General features: G+C 44.4%; 1 protein-coding gene across 6 annotated transcripts in view; it reads right to left on the bottom strand.

Annotated features, from left to right (window-relative positions):
* The window catches only part of RASGRP3 (RAS guanyl releasing protein 3), a 55,025-nt gene that overhangs the window by 932 nt on the left and 41,028 nt on the right, over positions 1-13,065 (bottom strand). For 5 of the 6 annotated variants that reach the window (XM_084513763.1, XM_084513765.1, XM_084513766.1 and 2 more), the window contains 6 exons: positions 11,002-11,118; positions 8,023-8,138; positions 6,600-6,747; positions 3,121-3,157; positions 1,419-1,544; positions 278-642 (listed from right to left, as the gene is read on the bottom strand). In XM_084513763.1, the coding sequence (XP_084369889.1) occupies positions 278-642; positions 1,419-1,544; positions 3,121-3,157; positions 6,600-6,747; positions 8,023-8,138; positions 11,002-11,118 (909 nt within the window). The remainder of the gene's footprint in view (positions 1-277; positions 643-1,418; positions 1,545-3,120; positions 3,158-6,599; positions 6,748-8,022; positions 8,139-11,001; positions 11,119-13,065) is intronic. The other variant, XM_084513767.1, reaches the window with a different exon arrangement.

Below are 13,065 nucleotides of genomic sequence, written 5' to 3'. Positions count from 1 at the left end.
TAACCAGGTATTTTAATGATTCTCAAAAAGAAAAACATCGAGCTCCTAACAGCGTTTACTGCCACCAAGAACTGAACTCCTGTTTACAGTGTTACAGTAAATACACGCTGCAGTGTAGAAAATTATCTAGGGATGATTTGAACTTTTTTTGGAAGTGACCCTCATTTAAGAAGTAACAGGAAACGTGAATGAAAAAGTGCCTTGAAATTTATGAAATAACCTTATGAGACTGCAGTCTAGCAGATTGCAATTTGTCCTGGTGGCTGCTTCAGCTCACCTCAGATTCCTGTCTTTCGGGGAGCGTTTCTATTCCGTTGTGATCCAGGATGTGCTGGGGAGCCTCGGTGTCTATGTCTACATTGGCCTGCGTGCTGGGCTTTTCGTTCTCCCATTTTGCAAACCCTTTGTTCTTCCCAGCTTTGCTGTGGAACTTGGACTTCATTTTGGGGAAAGTGTGGGATCCTGAATCGCTCCAGCCCGGCTCATGCCACAGTGGTTCTGTCTGTGTTGCTTGGCTGGTGGTTGCCCGCTGCAGCCGCACTGAAATTTTCCGTGAGGAGCCAGTGACAAGGGTGATAGCTCTGCTATCGAGGTCCTGGTGTTCTGCAGCAACGCTGGGAAATTCAAACACCTCATCCTGGACTGAAAGAAAAAAAAAAAAAGTGGAATTATTTATTTTAAATATTTTTCTTCAAGATCTTTGCAAAAAGATATCTTAAGCCTGGGTCAAGGGGAGAGAAGGAAGGGATTTTAAGGTTCAGAAAAAAAAGAAGTTGGCTATTCTGTGAGATTTGTGCAAGTCTTTTAGTAGTTAGATCTATTTCAGGACTAGGTCTTGATATACTATTATATGTAACTGCATGATGGCTTGCAGGGGTGTTTATGCAGGCAGCACGAGGGTGCACGGAGGAGAAGGCAGCAGCATCACTTTGCAGAGGGAAGCTCTGAAGGAGGCTGCTCCTTATTCCAGATAGCCCCCTATAAGAAGCAGTGGTGTAATTAGCAACATCCATATGCTGCTCAGAAGCCGATTCTGGCCTTGTGTGCACAATTTCCTCCTCCCTCTATCTGCATGCTCAGGGGGGATGCAAGGCAGAGCCAGAATTGTGCCTCTGTGTGTCTCAGTCCCTGCCATTTAAGTGTCCTATACGGAAAAGTGCAATTTCCCTAATTCTCATTTTATTTTTTTATATTTTCAGCTGGCATAGCAGGACAAGGAGGTTCAGGCAGGAGACTAAGGCCACCCTGCAGAAAGAGCTCTTGTAATTAGAGCATTGAACATGAGCCAGTGCATCGGAAAGTACACAGGCTGCTCTGTGCATTGGTACAAAGGAAAAATTAGAAGAGGCAGTAAGGACACTGGCTATTAAAGAGGATGCCAGCAACGGTTTAAAATAGAAACAAAAGAGTGCTCTCACCTGGCGGCAGAGAGGGGCTGCTAGGCAGGGAGCCGTGGTTGCTGCCCACTGAGGTTCCTCTGGAAAATTTTCTGCAGGCGAGCACAAGCAGGTCTCGGCATTGCTTATGGCAGTTGGCACCGCAGTCTGTAGGGGAGGGAAGCATCAAGTCATCCAAAGCAAAGTCACGGCTGCCTGGTGATCATCCCTCAGGGCTGTTAGCAGGCAGCTGAGAGGGGGGATTGTAACCAAACAGGCACTTTGACAGAGGGTGTGGAGGGAGTTACAAAAATGGATAATTTGGTGTGATGGGAGTTCAAAACCAAACCTCCCTCACCACACTGCCCAGCTTCATCTCCGGAGCCACAGAGCTGGGGCCAGGAGCAGAGCTGAGCAGATGAATCCTGCCCCCCTTGCTAGTGCAGCACCAGAGGTGCCAGCCAGAAGGTGACAGCTCTTTGCCCAGAGGCAGAAATCACCCAAACAGGTGCAGCAGCTGGTACCTGCAGAGGGCAGGCACTCCTTGACCACGTGGGGATCTGAGCGAGAAGCTCGGCTCTCTCACACTCCAGTGCCTGTGATTTTGATGCTGCAGAGCCACTTTTGTTCTCTCCCCACTGGGCCAGGGTTGCAAACAATGATGCAGGACAGAGCTCAGCTTTCAGATCTCGAGTTTACAGGGCTGCTGTGACAAAACTCTGCCTTCCTTCCCTCAGCCTACCAGGAGAAGTGCAGACCACAACTGGCCTTGCTGTAGCTGCTCAGATGATGGTGGTCAGGAACAGCTGAGCTGCATGCAGTGGCTTAGTCATGGGTATTTTCTTCACCCCCTCAGAGGAAGAGATGTTTGTGGGTGGGAGAGGATGATGGGAATAGGGGCTATCCTAAAAAATAGGGGGTATCCTAAAAAATGATCCTGCAAATTCTTCACCTGTCTCCTGGGAGCCAGGGTAAGACCGAGGGAAAAAGAGATTGCATATAAATACGGCTGTGAAGCTCCCACGTGAGCATTCCTCTGTGAATAACTGGGACGTAACTACAGCTGTGAAAAGCCCTTCAGCTTCTTCTGCTTGAGAAATAAATTGGTTCAGGACTTTAGAGCCAATGAGGACCAGCACAATGTCATCCTTGGTCTGACCTGACATGCTACAAGTACTGCATAAGCCAATAAATAAAACTTTCAGTGAAAGCAACTGAGAGGACTGTAAGAGCTATAGTTTTTTTTTTTTTTTTTTTTTTTTTTTAAGCTGAACTGCTGCAGAAGTCCTTGCAATGAGATCTGCTGGGCAGTCCAGGAATTAAATTCTTGTCTATTTCTAGCTCAGCCACTGCTGCATTGCAAGGCCAGCTAGCCTTCAGTACTGGCGTGCAGATGCACACGATGAAGACAGCACGGCCAGCAGACCTTTTCCTGACCCCAGGTCTCAGGAGTTGGATTTCAGGATGTCTCTCTGCTGGCAGGAGGGTACTTGGTCTTCTGAGATGCAATTTTTTTGCTGGTACAAAGTGACACCTCGTGGAGCCAGTGGCTGCTTTGGACCTTCAGCTCCAAGAACAGGCACGGCCTCTGCTGCAGGGACACTTTGTGGCACTGATCTCAGCCAGTGCCAAGTCCTTAAGCAAAATTGGGATGAGCAACTGCTGTTCTAGTAAGAAATACAGTTGACTTCTGCTAAAACCCAGCACCCATATCATGAAAAATCCATGCAAAATATTTATTTACCTTTGCATTTGTAGCCTTGTTTGATTATACCCCAGAGCTGCAAAGAAAGACAAAAGAACGTCAAGGAATCAGAAAAGAAAGCCGGAAGGAAAACAAGGTCACAATGAGGAAGTACCAATGGCTACAAAAGCACAAACAGGATACAACTGCTCTTAACACCCTTCCTGCCGGGCAGACCTCCCCCTCTAGCTGTGATAAGGTTTGTGTGGCTTTCCCCTTATTTCTACTGCCTACAGGGGGATTACCAGAGAAGGGGAGACACAGCTGAGGTGTGCTTCCAGGAAGGGGTTGGAAATTGCTGTCGTACCAAGCTTACTGAAACCAGCAGAGCACCTTCTGCTTCTAGCTCGCTTTGTACCATCCGGAGGGTAACTTCTATTGTACAACCATTCTTCAGGCGCACAAATGGCCTGTGCCATTCAGGAATAGCAGGTGAAAACACCACTGGAGACAAAAACAAGGTTCTTGGCTCCTGAACTGGTCCCCAGCACACCCAGCCATAGCAAGCTGATTCATTCACCTGACTTCTTCCCTTGTGAGATGGTTAAAGCCTGAAACAGGCAGAGAAGCTGATAAATTCCCTCTTTGCCTCCTCCCAGAGGCTGTCTTTGCTGAAGTACAAAACAAGCAAATGCTGGCCCTCCAGGAGGCAGCATGTGCAGTGCCACTTTTGGGAAGCTTTACCTGTGATGTGAACAGCATTGCTTGGAAGTAGGGAAAAAAATCCCTAGTAAATTGTTATCTTTACACTCAAAAGAGAGATAACTACGACCATGACATTAAGAAAACAAACATTTTCACTCCAAGAGGCAGAGAGAGGAGAGTCTAGTCCAGTATTAAAGGAAAAAAGGTCAAGGACCTCAGTGTTTATTTATCCTGAGCTCATTCAAAACATTAGCAGGGAGGGTGAGCACATCCAGGCAGTCAAAACTGCACGTGCTGCCTCGCTGTGCTTTTAAGATGGGATGCGCAGTGTGCAGGGGTTAAATGTGCTGAGTAAAGAGATGTCCAAAAGGAAGAGCTGCAGAACGTTCGTATGACAAAGGAAAGAGTAAAATAAGGCAAAATAGGAAGCTGATGGGGGGAAAAAATCATATATATGCTGCAAACATAACAATCAGACGCTGCAAAAAAGAATTTGTGAGGAAAAACAGGGGCCTGGAAAGAGAGAAAACCAGATTAGGCAAGGTGGAAGAAAGGCAAGTAAAATAACAGAAGGGGCAGCAGTGGAAACAAAGTCCCTAGAAAGCCTGCTGCTTGCCCTTCTCCTGCAAATGCTGTGGATGTGCACAGTGGCTGCGGGTGCCGTGGTCTCACAGTGGTGGTGGAGCCCCCTTGTCCCTCCTGGGAGAGCAGCACAGAGCCACCAGAATCACCTGAAGGGGGATGACTTATTTCTTTTATTAGAGCTCTGCTCTGTTCCCATTGAAGAGCCTTTTCACCTCCCTAGCTCCGCACCTTCATCTTACTCAGTTTTGGCCTTGCTCTGATGGCCACACACAGTTGGCTGAGCTTCCTGCAGTGCCACGTCGTGATCCTGACCTGAAGCTTTGCATCCATCTGACGTGGCTTTGCAGCAAAGATGGCGTGAGCCAGCTCCAGGGTAAGAGGATCTGTGCAAATTCGGACGACAAAGCTGGAGGGGATGGATGGTCAGCCACCCCGACACATGGCGCAACTCAAGCTGTGGGGCGGAACTGAGACCGGCAGCGGTGGGATCAATTTCACACTGTGAACGGCATTAGATTTTAGCTTGACCTTTAAAGGTCATATCGTTTTAATAATAGATGTTTTACTGGCTACAGCGGACATCGCGCTGTCATGCCCATTCATCCTACTGCACAGTCAGTGCACATTTTTTTGACAGTGAATCACTGCATCAGTGCAAAAGTAAGTTTCCACCTGCAGATGGATGGCGCTGAAATGCACAGCCAGCACACAGCAGATTTTGTCACTGGTTCCTGTCCTATCCGCCCAACGCATCCACAGGACAATGTCAATGAATTCAGTGAGCTGACAGGAAAAATGACCTTATTTCCATTTCCCGTAGAACCCCTTACTCATTTTTATTCCTGAACTGGATGTATTCAGGGAGATGTGAAAAATACAACAACGGCCAGCCAGCAAATTGATACAGGAGAAAAATATCTGGTGGAGAACACATTGCAGGACATTCCTGAGCCCCACTTGGCCATGGAAGCCTTCCAAGCATGAACCAAGTGTCACGAACGCAATGACATCTTCCTGAGGCTGCAGGCAGCCCAAAACAATAGGCTAAGACCAGTCACCTCCAGCTCCCCAATGGTCTGCTGGAGAGTTCGCCAGCAGGCTCCTGAATCAGCATTAACTCTGTCACCTCTCGGGTTTCTGCAGTTCCAGCGGAAATAGGTGGAATTCCTTCTTCCCCTGGCCTCCATCAGTGGGAAAAGGGACAGGAGCAGGAACGGCAGCCCCAGCCTGAGAGCAGGCACGTCTTTGTGCTCGGATGTGCTGTAGTTGTTGCTTTCAGCCATGAAGAAACATTACTTGGTGGGAAAGGTCACTGAGTAGAAGCTGAAGATTTTGCCATTGATACTGGCAGCAGGTCAGCATGGGACAGCAGGGACAACGCTCTGGCTTTTCACCCTGAGCGTGGGCCACGTGCAGGCAGAGAAAAGGATCCTCTGCCCTGATGGAAACTCCTAGCCCTGTGTGCTCCTGTGGCTGGCCACATGTGGGCATTTGACTTCAGCAAGATGTGTACGTTAAAATGACATCTAAATCAGAATAATTATGTTTTCCTTACTTGTTTTGAAGTGGGAAAAGCTGGAAGAGGTTTGCAAGCAACACAAAGGTTCACAAACACAATGGTTTGCCAGCTTTGTGTAGAGCACTCTAATAAATGTCTTTGTGTAAGTTATGACTGAGAGAAAAAGCAACTTAAAAAAATAATTAAATGCCAAACTTTCTCATGTTACAGAACTGTTGGAAGCACTTCTGATTTCTTGACTGAATTAGAAGATCTATTAATTCAATAGAAAAAGGATTAAGGCTGTTATGGCCGTTCAGAGAATTATGAGCAGAGCTCATGTTGCCATGTGCAATTTCCTGAGAAACAACGGCTTTTGCTTCATCTACATCCTCTGTTCCAGACACCCATTTTCCCTTGAGCTTGTTTACATGGGAAATCAAGCCAAATTAAAGAACTTAAGATAAACCAAGTAAGGCCATTCATACAGTCTCCAATGTCCTTTAGTTAACATAATTTTACTTTCTTTCCCCATAACAGTAATTCTTACAAACGCCTGTATTCAGGAACTACCAAAACAAAACTGGGTACCACAGCTACAACATGAGGAAATGCTTTGTGCTTCTAAGTGCAATGAGGCATTTGGCCAAGCTGAGGAAACTTTAACGGCACATGGAACCAGTTTGACCCCATCTACGTTAAAGAATACGAAATTTCATGTGAGGTGTGCTGTTACTAAAAACATACTTACAAATCCTGCACAGTGCTCGCAGAAAGTTGGTTTAAGGTAGGTCATCTCCTGGAAGTTATGAATAAACCCTGGACCCATTTTGCACTGGAACTGCGATTTAGCTCTCAGAAAGTAAGCCATCATTTCTTCTTTGCTTATAAGACCATCTCTGTTAGGAAAAAAACAGTAGAGTAGATCTGTCACTGCTCATGGCACTGAACATGTCAGGATTTTCTCACTGCAAAAAACATGAAGCAGGCAAAGCCTGTTCTTTGAAAGAGCTACGATAGTCTTGGCAGAGGAAACAAGCTCTCCCTTAGCATCTTTGTCATTCTTACTCTTCATTAAACATCAGAGACTGAACTCATAGCATGGGCCTTGGTTTCTTACCTGTTCGTGGTATCAGAGCATTTGGTGGCTCAGACCAGGCCATCATGTGAAGGAGACTCCTTAGGCCCATGGCCACTGCTGGCCCAGCCAACCATGGAGACAGGGGGTTTGGAAAGGAGTCAGGGCCTGCTCTGGGCACCCACCACTGCTCTTCATGAACCATGCGCCATGTCTAGTGAAGCATGGTAAAGCAAGCTAAAGACCTGGTCAAACACCTTCTCTCCTGGACTTGGGTCTTGAAAAGCTCTTGAAAGCCAAGACAACTATACAGTTAGCGTTGTGCTCAGCTGAACTACAGTTTTTGTGTATTTTCATCTGAAAAAGTACATGGTACAACTGAGAAGTCAAACCATTGCAAAATACTATTTGTGTATTTCTCCCTGTAAGGATGGAGATGGCTTCACTGAAATGGAATTTGAGACCACTCAGTTCTTAACCAGCAGGAGCACAATTCATGTGCTCAAATGTTTTGCTGGATTCACCAAATCTGAATCCACAGGAAGACTGCATACGTACAGAGGGCCTAACTGACCATGTAAACTTCTTATCACAATAAACCACCACTACAGAATTTATACCTCCACTTTCTACTCACACAGTCCCAATGCTTATGCCCCTAGCTGACCACCAGCACCTCCCAGAATATTTATTAGCATCTTTCAGCTACTTATGCTCATTTCTCTTGTCCGACACACAACTTTTTTATCAGCCTGATAGCTGGTCTGGGTAAGGATCTCCAGAGTAGTTTGACAGTACTCTAAGCGTTTCAGCTCAGTTCTGGAAGGAACAAAGTTCATTAAGCTATTAAATAGATGACTTTTAAGGTAATGGGAAAAGCCAGACTGCTACCTGGGTGGCAATGCAGTGTAAGAAGTTAAATGGAAATAGAATTCAACCATCAATGATCCTTGAGTGAGAAGCCAAACACAAGAGGCTTGGAGAACTGGGAGACATTGTCTCTTCAACATTTTGTTTTAATGTGTTTTTCAATTAAGGAAACAAAACAAAACAACCAACCAACCAAACAAAAATAACAAGAACCCCACAAACTTACTGGTCTTTGTCCAGCACACAGAAAGAGTCCAAAAAGGGGAAGTTGGCAGCTATACTTTCAAAGTCTTCCTGAGAAATATAGCCATCATGATCATGATCATAGTTCCTAAAGACAGACTGGAAAAACAGAAGGAAATGTTTGTCATAACATCCAGCCTGTCCTGAATCTGTACCAGCTCTTCAGTGTTTTAATTGCATTTAAATGAATGTTCAAGATTACTAATCACATGCTCTGCTCCATTGTTTTATTCCTATAAATACTACTTGGCACTTCAATATCCATATTTATTTGATTGTAGGGGAAAATGGCTATTTTTTAAGAAAACTTGACCTCAGTATTTAGCTAGTGAAGCTTCTCAAGCTCCTCCACACCTCTTCAGACATAGTTATTCTTGGCTTTATGTCATTTTTTTTTTTTTTAAAGGTCACTAAAGTTCTGCCTCATGTGACATATTCCCTTTGTTTCACTAAGTATACTTTTAATCAAATAAATAAATAAATAAATAAATAAATAAATAAAACCAGCCCAACAGCAGCTTTCCCATGAGAAGTTTGGATATTTTTGGCTTCACTTAGCGTTTAGCTGGTCACCACTGTTCTGCCACAGTGCTGTTGCAATCCAATTTGCTTACTGATACTTTGACAACCAGATCACAAACACTTTGTATCTCACAAACACTCCCTCCCGGCAACCCAATCCAGTGTACCGCTAAGTAAAAAGAGACATGGGACCAAATTTAAAAGGTTGCACAAAGTGATGAAAGCTCTCCTTCGCTACTAAGGAGTTAGTATATTCCATTTTATACTAAGTGTGGAGATCCATAACGGGCATTAAAGCTACATGTTTTATCAGTCTGATGGGAAAGATATGTCAAAATCAACATGAAAGACATTTTGAAACATAAGCTCTCTCATTAGGTTAATATTTGGTTGACAAAGACATGAACTTAATATACTGAGACCTCTGAAAGGTGCTTTTAGAGTCCTTATTTTAATGAGAATTTGAAGAAGCCAATTTCAAGGCAACCATGGAATGACCTGTAACTGATGGCTGGCAGACCTCAAAAATATGTCGAGAAGGAATCAAGTTGCACAACCAAGCAGTATCCAGCACTTCTAGTATTAAAAACAATGCATTAAGGCCCCACTCAAAGCAGCTGGTAAATGACAAAGACTGGCAAAACAAAGACAGTTGTACAGGGTGAGCCTTTTGGTGAGCTGTATCTGTAACAGCCCCAAACTATGTTTTAATTCTGTGAAACTCAAGCTCACATGTCCTGAACCAGGTCAAAATTGTGGAATGGGGGCCTGCATTTCCTTTGCCCACCACATTCTAGAAGGATTAAGGAGTTGCAACAGACTTGTTAAACAAGCTATATCAAAGACAGTTTGGGATGTGGGGTGAATTTATCAACATATGGCACTGACAAAAGCAATACTGAAATAGCACATGCACTTCTGGCATCCCACATTAGGAGGAAAAGCAAGCAAGCAAAAAACCAAATCAAAACAAAACAAAAAAAGCACACACAAAGACGAAATTGCAAAATGTATTTGTAGTCTGAGTGAGAGACCGAAGGCTTTGTTACCTTAACTACATAACCCCAATTAATGACCTGTAACACAGACGAGATCAGAATTTAATACTTCCTCCCAGAGTTAGTTATTGATTTGTAAAAAGCAGAAGGATATCTTGCTTCATTATCTATAACACCTTCCTGGTTCCTCACTGAAAGTCCCGCAGACAGTGACACAACAGGTCTCAGTCTCTCCAAAGGGCCCTCATGGTGCCTGGTTTTGTTTGCATCACCTAACATGTCACCTTCCAAACTGAAGCTGCAAGATCCCAGCTGTAATTCTCCATGACCTCATGCCCAGATTTTCAAAGTGATAACAAGACAGTACTGTCTTTACCATGCATAATATGCTCTGGACAGTCAAATGACAGCAGGTTGAAAAACAGAAAAAGGCAGAGAGATTGCACTGGTGTAGAAGTAAATAAAGGGAAAAAATCCAGGTCATTCCAATTCAGCTCCACTTCAAAATTTGATCTCCAAAATTCAGTGGGAGTCAATGAGGTGTAATAGTGTACTCCCTAAGCACTCACTGAAGTCACTGAGCACACTCTGAGCCTCATGAGGAGGCTCCAAACAAGGCAGCAAAACTGGCAGGTGTTTGCCCGGCCAGGAACTACCCAGAGAGCAGACACAGCACCTCCACCAGAGGAGGGCTTCCAAGGAGTCATCGTCCTTGGGAAAGCACCGGCCAACAGTGAATTTGCCAGTCAGCATTTGCTGTCTCCCAGGTGGCTCCTTAGAGAACAAGGACGTCATTTTAACCTTGGCATGTTGGATAATCAGCTTCTATTGTAAATAAATAAGTAAATAAATCAATAAATGAAAATAAAGTCTGTTTCGGGTATACTGGTCTGAGCAGTAGATTTGATCTGTGCCCTTTGGACAGCTTGGCCACCAGGCACTAACATAGAGACATCAAAAACCTTGTCTTTTGCCAGCAGATCAGCACAGTGCAATGCTTGGTACAGGGGAGGTTTTCTGGAGACTTCCTCTGGACCTAGCAATGTGTGAGTCCTTGTTTCAGACTGTTTTTGCTTCCAGCTGTTGTAATGTCTGTCATCAGACATTAACTGAGCAGGTAGGGCTGCAACAACTCAGCTTTGCCCTTTCAATTTCTGTTTGCTAATCAAACCCATTGCACAGCAGCCAGGTTTGAATGCTGCTGAAAGTTTGCTTGTTTGCATCTGGAAATCTGCTTACTCTGGAAATCTGCTGCCTCTGATTCCAGGACTGAAATAGAAATATTTCTGAAGGTATCAGCAAAAGTTCAAATCTGTTATCAGATATCTGAAATTCATCTCAACTGCAACAATTCTTTGAAAACCTCTAATTAAATTAATTGCAATGATGACAGTATCAAAGCTATTGTTCCTTTTGGCCAATAAATTCTTCCAAATACTTACGTCCACTAACTTTCTTATGTGCTTGTTAATGACTGTCGGGTCGGGCTTGGGTACCACTCCAGATGCCCACTCCAGAGGCACCACTGGCTTGCTTGGGGTCGTCGGGGAGGTAGGCTGCTGGGAGACAAGCCAAACACAAAGATGTTCGAATCTGAATTACGAAATCCAGTTTCCTGTTACAAGCAGCACAAGTGCTGGAACCAGCTTCAACAGCTACACAACTCGGAGGAAGCAGGCAGGAAGGAGGGTCTCTGCACACAATGGGAATCAGAAATAGCACAGAAACCTGCTTTTCTCCATCCTGACAGAGCCCCCAAGGAGCTCGGCAGCACGAGGTGACCTGGACAAAGAGAGGGTGCACAGGAGTTGTATGAAGGACTGCATGTCAATGCTGGTCTCTGAGCGCTTGGTGAACAGAAAGCCCACTGATTTACAGTCAAGGCACTGCACTGCAGTGAAACAAGAGCTAAATGTTTCCAGGCAGGGATGTAAAAAAATTTACTACAGGTCAGGAGGCATGGCTTGATTCACCTGGCCATGATAAGACCAGCCAACCTATTTTACTTCAGAAACATCTTTGTTCTGATGAGATGGTAGCTGGCAGCTCAGCTGATACACAGCCTCACTCACTCCATGCAGCCACAGTGCTTTGGGAACAGCTCTGGCACGCAGCAAGATGAAGATAGAGGACAAACCTGATCTCAGTTTCAGGTAAGGCTTCAAAAATTGCCAGTCAGCCCAAAAAATGCTGCAAGACAGCCTGGCATTGTCCTACATCTGCGGCTGGGGATCTGGCCAAGGAAGCAGCATCAGGCAGGAAAATTTCAGCATGGTCTGGATCAGAGCAGGAGATGGCCCACAATCTGCCTGTGTTAGCTGATGAGCCATAAATCTGGGTCCCACATGTCCTTCTGTTAATTGGTGGGAGTTCAGAGAGAGGTAATTAAGCTATCTAAAAATGTTATAGCTATTACTGGGTATAATAAAGATATTGTAGACTTTCACACTGAGATGAAAAATGGTCACAAAGTCATACTTTACTGTAGAAAAGCCTTTCTGTTTGGTAGAAAAAAAGAGAAGGATGTGTTAATGGTTTGCTTTACTCATTTAGCTTTTCCTTTTTCAGGGGTCACAACAGCTTTTATTAGTTCCTCAGTGTCTCTTGACTCACTATACTCATCTGCTCAGGTAAGCTTAGGAAGAAAAAAATCCCTATATCCACAGAGTTCAATTCCAACAACAACAACAAAAAAAACCAGTGAACCTGAACATCCAGCTCTATATCCCAATAGCACTTACAGGACTTTTTAATCCTAAAATGAATGGCACCACACAGTGATGGATCAGCTTGCTGGTAAGTGTTTTTGCTCTAAAAATGCATGGAAAAGCAGCAGTCTTTTAAAGATAGCATGTTACATGGTAATACTTAACATGCCAATATTGTGATGTTCTTGCAGATATGGTCAGAGAAGAAATTTGATGTGCTCCTTCTCTTAAAAAATATCTAGACTAATGGGACTAAGAGCATCAGCAGCAAAGTGTGAGAATGGTGCTAGACTACCACATCCTCACAGAGAGCCATTAAGTACTGCTGCTCCATGTGTACGGTGGCAGAAAGAGAGCAAATCCACTGGAACATTCCTGCCTTCCTCTTTCTTCTGAGCTATTTTTTGAGTTTTCATTCAGTATTTTTTAACTATTTATTTATTTATGGTGCTGATGCCAATATTTTGGCACTGAAATCAATCTCGTTCAGAAGCAAAAAACATGTTAGTGTGTCCTCAGTGGCATAACTTTGCTGGGTAGAGCTGCCTGCTAGCAAACAGTTGTACTGGTGAAAAAAAGATAAAAAGATAAAAAACAAACAAACAAACAAACAGAGAAAAGCAGGGCTGTGTGACAGTGTGACAGAGGGACATGCCATGCTACAGCTGGCAGTCAGTCCCCAGTAATTAATTTCTTTAGGCTGCCACACTGACTGAAGAGTCTCTTTCCAGTTTTAGCACAACTAAAGTCTTGCTCAAGCTCCTGCTGACATCAGGCACACATGCTAATGGATAGCAC

The sequence above is a fragment of the Aythya ferina genome (genome assembly GCF_964211825.1).
Source record: "Aythya ferina genome assembly, chromosome: 3".
NCBI classification, from domain to species: domain Eukaryota; kingdom Metazoa; phylum Chordata; class Aves; order Anseriformes; family Anatidae; genus Aythya; species Aythya ferina.
This window is presented reverse-complemented; position numbering and strand designations above follow the sequence as displayed.